Source organism: Cygnus atratus, chromosome 10 (assembly GCF_013377495.2).
Source record: "Cygnus atratus isolate AKBS03 ecotype Queensland, Australia chromosome 10, CAtr_DNAZoo_HiC_assembly, whole genome shotgun sequence".
NCBI classification, from domain to species: Eukaryota; Metazoa; Chordata; class Aves; order Anseriformes; family Anatidae; genus Cygnus; species Cygnus atratus.
The window spans coordinates 11485661-11498560 of NC_066371.1; the positions used below are offsets into that span (position 1 = coordinate 11485661).

Below are 12900 nucleotides of genomic sequence, written 5' to 3' on the forward strand. Positions count from 1 at the left end.
TTCCTGCAGCACAGCAGAAACCAGAGACAGGCACTGGGAGGAGGAGGGGAAAGGCTCCGCTGTCCCTGCGGGGCTGTCTAGACAAACACGAGGCCGCTCTCCAGCATCCTCCTCCCTTCCAACCCCGCGGGCGAGCGGCCAGGAGACCTGCCATGCTCCAGCCACCGTCCCACCCGTGTGCCCCTCTCTGGGCAGGCCGGCAGGGAGCTGATGGGACTCACGGCCACCCGGACGTCCCCAGCATTTCCTGGGCAAGAACAGCACTGCCCGCAGCGAGGCTGCCCAAAAAGAAGGGCTGGGGATCCGGGCCACCAGCACAGGTTGGTGATGGGACCTCAAAAACAGCCCCTTGGGTCCCCTGCTCCTTGGAGAACAAGCGTGGAGCTGCCGGTGTTGGTCTCAGCTCCCTCCTCCTCCTCTTCCTCCGTCATCCAGGCAGTGTGTGGGAAGGAGACAGGACCAGAGCGTGGCGAGGCTGTGAGCGCCCAGCCAGCCCAGCCCCACGGCTCCCAAACCTGCCACCGCCGCTCGGCACAAAGCCCTGACGCAGCAGGATCCTGCTTCCCCCGCCCCGGCGCCTGGCAGCCCTTTGATGGATTAACTCGGAGCAGCAAGCTCTCCGGCAAGCCTGGGATCACGCGATCCCCCGTACAGCCAGCTAAAACTCATCACGAGCCCCGACCGCGCTGCCGGGGCAGCGGTTGTGTGCCCGTGCCTGATTTGGGTCAGGTTTGCACCTCTGGAGGGCAGCAAATTTGGGGTGGCACAGGCACGGACGGAGGCGTGCACGCTGAGGTTTGAGAGCACGCCAGCTGTGCTGGCTCCAGCCAACGTCCCCTTGGCCCCAAGGTGCAAAAGCAGCGACCCCAGAAGGGAAAAAGCTGCTCAGAGCAAGGAGCTTCTGCTAACCTGCAAATCCCTGCTCGGGGAGGGAGGGATGGAGCAGAGGAGGTTTATGGCCTCGCAGCAGGGAACACAGCCCTTGCAGCAGCTCGCTGGAAGGGTCAGGCAGCCCTCAGCCCTCAGGGGACGGGGATTTCAAGCAGCTGCTGCTAACGATGAGTGCCTGGGGCACAGACCACGGGGAGGAGAGGAACAGCAGGGCAGTGTCTGGGATCTGGTGCCTCGGGGCGGTGTTTTTGCACAGGGGAGCAGGGAGGAGCTGCACATCCCCAGGCGGCGTGGGGACAAAGGTGACCGGGCAGCTCGGCAGCAGCTGGGGCCAGAGCCTGGGGAGCCGAGCCATTAGGCAACGGCAGGAGAGCAGCCTTCTGGCAGGGCTGGTGGGGTCTGTCCCCAAGAGAGACACCACAGGACGGAGAGAGAAGCACAGCACCAGACGTCAGGGCGAAAGCAGCACGGGAAAGAGATGCACGACGCGTCTGGGGGCTGCCACCCTTGGCACAGGGAACGGACAGGGGCACGTGGCGATGGGGTGGCTTTAGGGACAGCACCCACTGCTCCATGCTCACCTGCCTCAGGCTCAGGGCACCCTCGTCCATGCTGCTTTGCCCCACCGGGTGCCTCGTGGGCAGCCACTGACTCCTGAAAGGGCCAGATCCCTGCCAGGGAGCTGCCCCAAAACATCCCCCAGACAGGCGCAGGCTGCAACCTGGGCTGCGGGGTCCGGCCAGCCGAGGGGCTGCAGCCCCCTCCCCTTACCTGCTTCTCGGTCATGGCGTAGAGGTGCTGGCGGTCGGGGCTCAGCACCAGGTCTCGCAGGATGGAGCTGCCCTCGTGGGCCACCACGTTCTCGTACTGCAGCGCCTGGTGCTTCCTGTCGGCCGGCAAGTCCACCAGGATCTGCGGGGAGAGCGGAGGGGGTGAGCACGGCCCCGTGCACGCCTTGCACCCACCCCGAGGGGGGATAACAGGGAATGCACCCCCTTAGGGATAACAGGGGCAAGCCACGGCCACCGCAGCATCACAAGGCAGCACAGACCACAAACATCTCAGCCCTCTCCAGGAGGTCTCAGTGGCAGCAGTTCTGCTCTCTCCTTTTTGCATGTCGCCACCATTCCCATGTTTACACACATCCAAAGTCCTCACCCCGCACACGACTACACCCAACTCCCCACCACCCCGCTCTCCCCACCCCAAAACGCCCCCACAGAGGAGCCCAGCCCTGCCGTGGCCGCAAGGACAGCAGCTCACACCGAGCGCTGACATCTCCCCATCCACCAAAGGAAACGCTCAGGCTCGTGGCTGGGGAAGTCCAAAGGGTCTTGAGGAAGCCGAGGGTCAGCAGAGGTTCAGAAAGCGCCTTTGTTCCTCGAGCAGGAGCGTGGCAGGGGCTCTGATCCCATTAGGGCTCACAATCACGTTAAGGAGCTTCCCAAGCGGGCCGGTTCCTCGCTGCACTGGCGCTAACCCCATTAGGAGGCACCGCGGGGCTGGCGGCACCCACCGAGCAGGAGCCGAGCCCCGACAAGGCTCTGCTGCTTCGGAGACCCCCAACCTTCCCAAAACACATCCCACCCACCTTGATCCCGACCCCGCAGCCCCCCGGCAGGGCCAGACGCCGGCGCTTGCACGGTTCCCAATCAGAGGCTGCGGGGCCGGGAGAGCAGGATCCCGGTGCGCGGCTGATTAGCATGGAAATGTATGCGGCTCACAAACAAACCGGGGCCCGTTTAATTAGAGCGGCGCCTTTGATTCACCGCCAGCCTCCTGCACGCACCAGCCCCGGATTATTTTTAGGCAGTTTTACAAAACAAATGTATTTAATTAAGAAAGAGACCCCTGAGCAGCCAGGGAGCGCGGCGGCGCGCTCAGGGGCCGCCCTCGCCCCGCGGGACCCGGGTGCCAGCCTCGCAGGGCCAGACGCAACTTTTTGGAGCCCTCGGCACAACCCAAAACCCCCCGTCCTTGCTGTTCCCCTCACCAGGACCCCGTTGGGCGTTTTCCCATTACCGACAGGGCCCAATCCTGCCTCCCCACACCCCCCTTCTGGGTCACCCCCCTCCCAGCTCTCAGCCTCCCTGCCACAAAACCCTGCCCGAGGCAGCTCTCCGGAGGGCGAGTGCTACGGCAAGGTGACAAACGCACCCCTCCAGCCCTTTTACAGGCCGTAGCTGCGGCACGGAGGAATCGATACAGTTTTACCCTGGTCCTAAAATAGATCTACGGGGGGATGTTGCGCCGGCAGTAATTTTTACCTAGCGGGGTAATTTCCCCATTACATTATTGCGCTGCGCAGTGCTGGGAAAGAGAAAGAGATGTATTAAAAGAACAACATACGTGATGCGCTTCCAGTTAATTTGAGGCTGCAGGAAGGACCTAAAAATAATGACTGTAGTCAAAGAGGGTTGGGGCCAACACATCGGGGTGCTCTGGAGGGGGCCTTGGGGCCACCCCACATGCACGCATGGGAATCCTCCCCTCCAGCACCTGCTGCAGCTCTGGGGATCAGGAAAACGGGATTTGGGAGGGCTGGCATGGGTTCTTTGGGCCGTAACATGGTGGTTTCCCAGAGACATCTCTTACCGGCACAGGGGTGGCTTCCCCAGCCCTCCCCGCACGCCCGCGCCCACCTGCGGGGCCGGGGGAAAGGATGTGCTTTAATCAGAGCAGCCCCCTCGGAAGCACGTGCCTTCCTGCCCACCCTGCTTCCCTTCCCACCCAGGGGAAAACACAGCCACCGAGGGAAAAAAAAATACATATCTATTAACCTTTCTCCTCATCCTGACGCTGATATAATTACCCAATACTAATAATTACCCGCGCTAATTTCTCACTCCGGATTCCTGTCCTAGCTCGGCTTCCTCGCGCGATTGCAGCCAAGCCGGCGGCGAGAAGGCTTCGGGATGGGGCTTTTCTTTCCCGTGGGGCTGGAAGGAGCCGCGGGGTCACAGCCTCTCCTCACCAACACGGAGATGCAGGAGGCACGGACTGGGATTTTTCCAGTCCCTGTGGCAATGGGGCACCCTACAGAAGCAAGAAGAGCCCACGGAGTTGGGCTGTTGCCTCCTGTCTTGGAGGCAAGAAATTACAAGCTGGCTGCTTGGGGGAACCATCTTAAACCAGGGCTGGAGGCTGCTCTGCAGGACACAGGCGCACACCGTCCCCACGGCCACGCAGCACGGAACCAACATCCCTGCAAGCTGCACCGGGCGGCACCGCACGGGGAGAGGTTTTAAGAGCACAGAGAGGGCTCCCGGGGGTGGTCTCAGCTGGAAAAGGGGAGCCCTGACCCTACACAGCTGCTGGCTTGGGGAACCAGAAGGTCTCACCACCTGGCTACAAGGTGTGCGGAGATGCGGGGACAGCAGCACCGGCCAGCCCAGCTCCTGCCTCGAGTCCGAAGCTCCACCTCAAAGCTCCGCTCTCCTTCGCCACCACGCCGCTGGAGTGCCCAAACGCTTTTGCCAGGGCCACCCCGCATCCAGCGTGAGCAAAGAGCCTCTGGCCTGCGGACCTGGCACGGTCTGACACAACGAGATGCTACCAACGGATGGAACAAGCCACTCGAGGGTGGAGGACACCACGAGAATGAGGTTGCTGCCTTGTACTCACCGCCGAAAATTCAATTGTGGGCAGAAGAAACGCGCGCCGGAGGCCAAATGTGCTGCGCTTCGACGCCCTGCACTTTCTCATCTGTTTCCACTTTTCCTCCTCCCAGCCCACATGGCCTGTCCCTCGTCCTGCACAACTCCACGAGACCGCAGGCTGGGACCTGAAACCAGCCCAAGAGGCAAGGAAATGAAAGGCCCCGGGGGAGTCACGGTGGCAGAGGGACAGCTCGGCCCGCGGCGGCGCATCCGCGCCCCGGGCAAGGTGCCCTCCGGGGCAAATACGCCCCGCAAGTGGCCACAGCCATTGTCAAAACGACACGGGGAAAACCTCCCAGCGTGCTTACGGGCACCGGCAGTGGGTGAGAGGAGAGGAGGGTCTGCCTGGCCCACGTTTTGGAAAGACGGGCGATGAGATGGATGAAGAGCAGCAGCTGCGAGCGGCCGAGCCCCGGCTGGCGGCCGCCCAGCGCTAGCAGCGGGTCAGGAGGGGCCGGCGGCGCAGGACGGGGCTCTGCAGCTCGGGAACGCCAGGTGGAAGGGGAGAATGCACGGCCGGGCAGGGAAAGCGGCCATGAAGATGCCAAAGCTGCTTTGGGATTTAACGAGCGCCAGCAGGAGCCCCAACGCGGGCGGCGAAGCACGGCGGCACGACCGCAGCGCCTGCTCGGGGCGCACGGCGACGGTGACCCAGGGATGAGCTGGTGCCACCCGTGTCCCCGCGTGGGGACAACTCGTGAGCCCTCCACCCGCAGGGAAGAGGCAGCTCCTGAGCGGGGCCCTCCCAGCCCAGGCTCTCCGAGCTTCCAGCCCCGGCGCTCGGTGCCGAGCGGTACCCCGCCGACCCCTCCTCTTGGCACGAGAAGTGCTCCGCGCCGCTTTGTGCTCTTATCTGCACGCGGCTGTGATTAATTCTCAGTGGCTGGCAGCAGCTACAAGAGGAGGGCGCTTTCGCCCGCCTGCCACACTTCAAAGGCAGGGACTTATCTGCCTCAAACACACTCCGCAGCCTTTTCACGGGGACCCTTTCCAGTTCCACGGGGCTCGCGCGGCGCTGACAGGCGTCGCCAAAGAAAGGCTTATGTACGGGAGTGCGTTTCAAAGCCTTCCCCCTTCCCTCCCGGCGCTCCGGACGCTTGCTGGGGGAGGCAGCGAGACGCAAGCCCTGCACAAACAGCCCCGTGCGGCTGCTCTGCCTGGGATGAGATGGGAAGATGCTGGAGGATGCCAGGGTCCCTGCGCCGTGCGAAACACATCCCCGAGGCCAGGCAGGACCTGCTCAGCCCCGGCCACCCCGGGGTGGAGGTGACAGCTGCCAGGAGCGTCACCAAACACCGTGCAGACGAGCTCAGAGCAGGACATAAAGTATCCCTTATCCAGCCTGGGGGCCCCATGGGGACCGCGAGCCCCGCGGGGGGGGACAGCCTGCACGTGGCCTGGGCTCACCCCGAGGCAGCAGGCGGCACACGGGGGGAGCCGGGCCCCCCTGCATCCCCTCCACATGCCTTCCCCTGCGCCAGCAGCTGCCACCCACTCTGGCTTCCAAAAGAGGGAGAGAGCTTTAAAAATGGGGTCTGTGCATCGGCTGCTCCATCCTGCGCCGGGAAGGTGCAGGGGCTGCTCAGCCACCCCGAGAAATGCAGGAGCAGCTGCGGGGCTGCGGCATCAGCTGCCGCGGGGGGAGGCACAGCTGGTGGGGTTGGGGACACTGGGTGCTGCTGGAAAGGGGGCCACCAGCGTGCCGGGGGGGGACAGCAGCAGGGAGAGCTGCCTGGGGCACGTGTCAGGTTACCAAACCTTTGCACCCAGCGAGGATAAGCCTCTGGTTTCGCTCAGCCTCGGGCGAAACGCAGCTTTCCTGTTCGCGTGGGGGAAACCCTTACCAAGACGGCTCAGCACGCTCAGCACCAGGCTGCTCCGCACCGCCGGCACGGTCGGGGGGCAGGGAGGGATTTTGGAGATGCATTTTTGGCCCCACACGTGCTGCCCCAGATGGCTGCGGGGTGGCAGTGCTTCCAGCCAAAAAATCCCAGCTACGCGGCGCAGGCAGGCGGCCGGCACCGCCGAGGAGCCCGGCCACCGCCAGCTGCCCCGTGCAGGAACGCGTCCCCTCCCCACAAATAATCCCAAAGCAGGGATCCCAAAGCAGCCTGGGCGGCTGACCCGGCACCCTGGTGGCAGGAGGACGGGCTGGGGGTGCCATGCGCCCCCCCTGCCCATGAGCAGAGGCTCGGGGAGGTTTCACCGGGTGGCACAGACCTGACACCGACACCCAGCCCTTGCATGGGGCCACGACGCTGATTCCTCGCTGATCGTGCACTGAGGGGAAGGGGGCGACGAGCTGCCACTCAGCGAAACCCATTTGTAAAGATTAACACAAACCAGGCTTTCGTCCCAGGCCCTACGTTGCCGCGAGCCAGAGAACATTGGAACGTTAATTATATCGGTATAATAAAGCAAAAAACAAGGAGACACTTAATCTAGATCACTGCTCCTCACAGTCCCTGATCCCAGCGGCACCGACACCAGGCAATCGAAGCGGCTTCGAAGCGCGCTGCTATGGCGCCTCGGCCACGTGCTGGCAATTCTGTGCAGGCTCTGGGTTTTTCCCCGGGAGAGGTGGCTGTGAACCTCCCCAAACCTGCCCCGTCCCTCAGCCGGCACCACAGCGGCCAGACCCTGCCCCGCACGTGCACAAATTGTCTCGGGCACATTGCATCGGTCAAAATTGCTCCATCGGCAGGAGAAGCACGCCCAGCTCACGGTTTCTCTGCTTCTGAGGGAGCTAAAAAGCTGTCAGCAAAATGGTTTGCACCTTTCCGTAGCAAAACCAAAGTGTTGGAGAGAAGCGCCCAGCGCCACGGCGCCGCAGCCACAGTCTGGTGGGGGATCGGCTGGGGCAGCGCCTTCACCAGAGCCGAACGTGGGTGAAGGAGGGACTGAGGGAGGCGACGGAGCGGGGTGAGAACTGCAAAGCCCCCCGGGAGCCCCGTGCTCGCTCTGGCACAGGATGCACCGAGGCACCCTCGCTGCTCACCCCCCAGTAGCCCCCGCGCCCCCCAGCCCGCCAGCTGCTCCGGCGGTCTCGAGCCATTGATTTCTCAGCTTTGCCCTTCAAAACTCTCCTGGCTCGGCGCCCGGCTTGTATCGTCTCGTTCCTCGGGAGCAAAATATCTCTATTATTATTGCAATTATTTCCCAATCAGCATCGCTCAGGGCTGATTCGGTCGGCGGGGGGGCCCCGACAGGCGAATCGATGCGCGGCCTCCGCCCGGGGCTGCCGAGGGAAGGGCGGGCGGAGGACGGGGCGTCCCTCCCCGCCGTGCCGTGGCTGTCCCCGGCCGAGCCGCGGCCACAAAATACCTGTGTGCCGAGGATACGGACCCAAATTCTGTTTATTTTCCTCTTAGCTCAGCAAGGCAGCACAAGCCCTTCTTCCCTGCCCGAGCAACCAGAGCAAGGCGACACCAACGCTAACCCGCCGCGTCCCTCCACCCCTGGCCTGTTCAGGAGCAAGGACCAGCCCTACAACGGCCGAGGAGGACACGGGGTACACTCGTCCCTTTCCAGACCGCTGTCAGGGAGCCCAAAAAGTCAGGGAGGAGGCAGCGGGGCTTTGCCAGGAGCCGCACTGGGGAGGAAGCCCAGGCTCCCAGAGCTGCAGCGTGCCGGAGATCAGCTGATCCTCCCTCCCCTCTGATCCTCCCTCCCCTCGCGGCCCCAGGAAAATAGCTGTTTCCTTCCTGCTCCCTAAAACAACAAAGCAGCACGAGAGAAGCTGCCTGAGGACATGGAAGGAGCCATCAATCTCACCAAACGGAGGGCTCGGTGGCAGGAAAAGCCCACGCAGGGGAGGCTGCGGAGGGATGGTCCTGGGGTGGCCATACCCAGGGCGTCCCCAGCAGGTTGGGGACAGGCTGCAGCAGCAGCTCCAGCCCCGGGCTGGCCACGACACCAGGGCCCAGTGCTCTTCTCCTCATCCCAGCACTCCACAACCCCCATATTCCCCATCGCAGCGGCTCCCAGCCCTTCCTCAGAAGCGCAGGGACAAACCTGCCCCAGCTGAACGCTGCAGCCCAAAGCTCTGCACCGGGCTGGTGCCGCGGGGGTCTGCGGGATGCGCGCAGTGCATCCCTCTTGTGCTGGCTTCAGCCACCCCCGAGTTTCGTTTCCTTTTTCTTTTTCCTCTCTGCAGACACACAACTTCATCTCTAGAGCAGACACAACTCCACAGCAGCGCCGGGGCCCAAACTTTACATCCCCAGAGTGCAATCAGCACGTGTCGCCCCACGCCATCGACTCTCTGGGACCGCTGCCCCTCGCAGCGCCCCAGCAGAGCCGGGCTTTAGGCTGCAGAGAAGAGCCCAGCACTGTGCACCTGGGCCCGCGGGCAGGTTTACTCATACATCAGGCTTCTCTCCACAGCCCTGCATCCAGGCGTCATGACCCCACAAACGCCAAAACCCTGCACAACCCCATCTCAGCAGCTCCCAAACCACTCCGCTCCTGCCACGCGTCCAGCGGCCATCATTTCCCCACCGCCCCATCCCAAAGCCACTCGCTGCAGTAGCGCCTTGCAGCGGATGTGGCTGACACAAAATAAACCCGCTGCCATTCACAACCACCCGGGGAGAAGGGCAACGCTGACCGCATCCAGCCTCACCTATTTAACGCCAGCACTGCCCCCGGCCGGCAGACAGCCCCTCGTTACCGCAGACCTGGGCTGCCCCGGGGTTTTATCCCGACGGGTAAATCACACCTGAGTGGCCAGGAGAAGCTGCTAAGCACTGAACAGCCAGGATCTAAATAACGCACAGCACACTGACAGCATTGAATATTAAATATCTCGCCCGGGCAGCAGAACCGGACACGCAGAACGTCTCATGAACTCAGTGGCTACATTTTATATTGCATAATGTGCCTCATGAGAAAGTAATCCATTGGATCAGGAGGGAGGAGAAAAGCTAAAACCAGGCTTTTTTTTTTCCCTTCTCTTTTTAAATCAACATCTCGGCTATCGACACCCCGAGATGGAAATTCCAGGCTCGGCGCTCCCCCACAAACACCTCCAAGACTGGGGAGACAACCTCTCGCTGCCCCGCGCGAGGTGCTCCTGATAACAACACCCAGCTAGACCCAGCTCCGGGCTGAGAGCAGAGGAGAGCACGTGCAAATATCTTCCTTCAAAACCAACCCTCGCCGACACACACTCAGACCCCTCTCGCTCTCCCCATCCCGCTCAGTGTTTGCTGAACTCCCTGCTTTGACATTCCGTTTGCGTTTCAGGGCTTGGTTCCCACACGTGAGCCTCCCCAGCAGCATCCCCAGCCCCACGTGCCCCTCGCCGGCTCACACCTTCCCCGCAGCCCCAAGGAAAAGGCGCGGGGCCGCAGCTCCCCACCCCGCCAAACCCGGGAGCCACGGAAAGCGCTTCCCGCAGCAGGCTCTCCGCTGGCAAACAGGATGGAAATTAGGCTCTTCAGCCTGAGCATAGGAGCAATTTTGAAGGAGAGATTGAGCAGATTTAAATATAGAGATTGCTTTCCCTAAGGATACTGCTCGAGATGTTTAAAAGCTCAGGTTTTACGCAGCGCAGATTTTCTCTCCGGAGCGCTCATGCGGATGCGGAACCCTTCTCTCCGCTGCTCCCTTCTTCTTGGGGCTCATGGGGAAGCGGGGCCAGGCAGGAGGTGACCACCACAGACAGGCACACGCTGGGCTCCTGCACACCTGTACGGTGCTGAGGGGCTGCAGGAGGAGCCCGACCAGCCCCTCACCAAGCCGCCGGCACGCAGGAGGGCCGGGCGCGCAGCTGGGGCCGCTTCGTGCGCTCGCTCCGTGAAATTCTCGGCACAGCTTTAAGGACCACCTGCCACCATCTCCGTTCTCCCCGAAGCCGCGACGGCTGCCAGGGGATCTCAAGCGGAGGCTGCCACTCACTGCAGCTCGCCGGCGCGATGTCCAAGGAGCCGCTTGCATCGAGGCGCCAGGAGCGCAGCTTGGCACCTGACAGCTCGGCACCGGCGAGAGACGTGCCAACGCCGAGCGCTGTCGGCCCTCGGTGCCCCTAAAGGCTGGTGGCAACGTGCTCTGCCCCTCTTCCACGCTGCCACCACCCACAGCCCACACCGTGCCCGTGCCTCCTGCCTGTCCACAGAGGCAGGCACCCAAACGTGCCCACGGAGTGGGTTCTTCGTGGAAAGGGCTCACGCAGCGGTGACCCGCAGTGGGCAGGGGGCTTCAGCGCCTCTGGGGGGCTTCAAGGTGGGCAGGGAGGGAGTAGGGACGGTGATGGGATGAGCGATCCCCGAGTAAAAGCGTGCCTTCCACCGAGATGGGGCCCAGGCAGCAACCCTCGCCCAGCCCGAGGGTGCGCACGCCTGAGTATCCGCACTGGAGAGGGAGGCCAAGGGGTGGGAAATGATGTTAATTAAAGTTTTAATTACTGTAACCAAACGAGTAGCATAATTACTTTATTCTCACCGAGACTTCAAACTGATTAAGAATCACGTGCATTGCAATCTTTGGATTGATTTGATTTTTAATTAAACGTGCCGTCGGAGGGACGGGGCGGGATGAGGGCTGGGCCCTGCCCGGACCCCAAAACCTGGGGGGGGCGGGGGGGCCCTGGGAGCCAGACACAGCTCCCAGCACGGGTCAGGGGAACTTCACGGGTCCGCATGGGCACCCACATCCTGCAAGGCTTTGAGCAGAAGGGGGTGTGCAGGGACACGGCCCCGTGGCTGGCGGGTCACACACAGCTCCCCGTACCCCTTCTGCCTCCCGCAGCATCCCGAGACCCGCTCCGCGCAGGCCCCTCAAATATTAATGAACTTGTGCCGCCGCTGGAGGGAATTATTAAAAAACAATTTTGCAAAGGTATCTTTTTCAAATAATAATAATACTAAAAGACAAAGCCGTAGAAATTAAATTCCCAGTCCCCTACCTCAAATAAATAGTATCAGAATTTGAAATGAGACATAATTACCTCGGCAAGGTTAAAGCCGCTAATGCACACGGAATACGGAATCACCATTCATCATAATCATATCTCATATCACAGCCATTATTTATAATTAGGAGGCACGGTTTAAAAAACACATAAAGACGCCCATGCAATGCGGTAATTCTTCTGTTATTGCTCCTGGAGGGCCAATCCTGGCCCTTTCAGAACCTCTGATTTGTGGAGTCCGGGATCAGGCAAAAACAACTCCCCAAAATACCCCAAAAAGTCAGTCCCAAAGAGCGTGCCGCTCGTTGCTCCGAAGGAAAACCCACCTCCAGCTGCCCTCGAGCCCTTCCTGGGCGCGGAGACAGCAGTGACAGGACACAGCGGGGCTGCACCCGACCCATCCAGACCATTTCAGAGCCGCACAGCTGTGCCGTGATGGGTTAGAGCAGCCAGGGTCTGACCAGGAGAGTGCCGTGGCACAGAGCAAGCAGCCAGCCTGGCCCGGAGCTGAAGGTGCCAGCTTGCCACTCACCCCAGCACAAGGGCCAGTGCTCCCCACCGGCCCCATGGGCTTTCTCGGCCGCTGGGTGCTTCTACGTGCTTTTAAACCACAGAACAAGCAATGGCAAAAGCTGGCAAAACCAAAAGCTAAACCAAGAGCTGCCCTCCTTTGAAGCTGCTCCCGTGTCCCAGTGAAACATTAACAAGCTCCCAGCGAAGTCAGAGGAAATTGCCCTTAATGTATTCAGGGAAGTACGGGCCAGGTGGTGACGACACGAGGCCCTGAGCCCACCTCTGGAGACACACATCCCCGGGCCCACTGCTGGCAGCACCGAGGAGCACGAGCTCGCAGTCCCGTGGGGATGCTGAGCTGCTCCTCTCGCATGCTGGAGCTGGAGCGGAGCCCTCGTGCAGAAAAGCACAGAGCGCCAGGACACAGCCCGGGTCAGGGACGGGTCTGTTTCGGAGGGCAAAGCGACCCCTGAGGTTGAGGAGCCCGGGCTCTGCACCCTTTGGTGGGGAATTAGAGCAAGAGAAGGTGCCCTGGGTGCACAGAGCTGTGCCAGCAGGGGCCGAGACAGCGGGAGGATGGACAGACACACAGCCACGTACATGCAAGCTGCAGGGTTTTCGGAGATGGAAAAACAAAGCGGGGGAGCACGAGGAGAGCACCAAGCCCAGGGCCGGAGGCCGCAGTCCCGAGCACAAGCGGCCTTTCCCCGGGCTGCTCGCTGCACCCGCCCGCTCGCCCCGCTGGTCCCGTGACTGCGGTCACAGAGCTGCGCTTTTTCAGAGATTTCACTGGGCTGTAAAACACCAAAACAACAAGGGAGGGGAAAGAACAGCTCAGAGACGCGCATGCCACCGCACGCTGTGCAAAGCCCAGGAAACGAGTTGCTAATAAAGGGCCCCGCAAACACGCTGGGGTCCCAGCAC

The 12900-nt window shown here is 62.0% G+C and overlaps 1 protein-coding gene across 6 annotated transcripts in view; it reads right to left on the reverse strand.

Moving 5' to 3' along the window:
• Positions 1-12900, reverse strand: part of PLXNA1 (plexin A1) — a 107474-nt gene that overhangs the window by 63279 nt on the left and 31295 nt on the right. For all 6 annotated transcript variants that reach the window (XM_035546740.2, XM_035546737.2, XM_035546736.2 and 3 more), the window contains exon 4: positions 1663-1803. In XM_035546740.2, coding sequence (XP_035402633.1) covers positions 1663-1803 — 141 coding nt within the window. The remainder of the gene's footprint in view (positions 1-1662; positions 1804-12900) is intronic.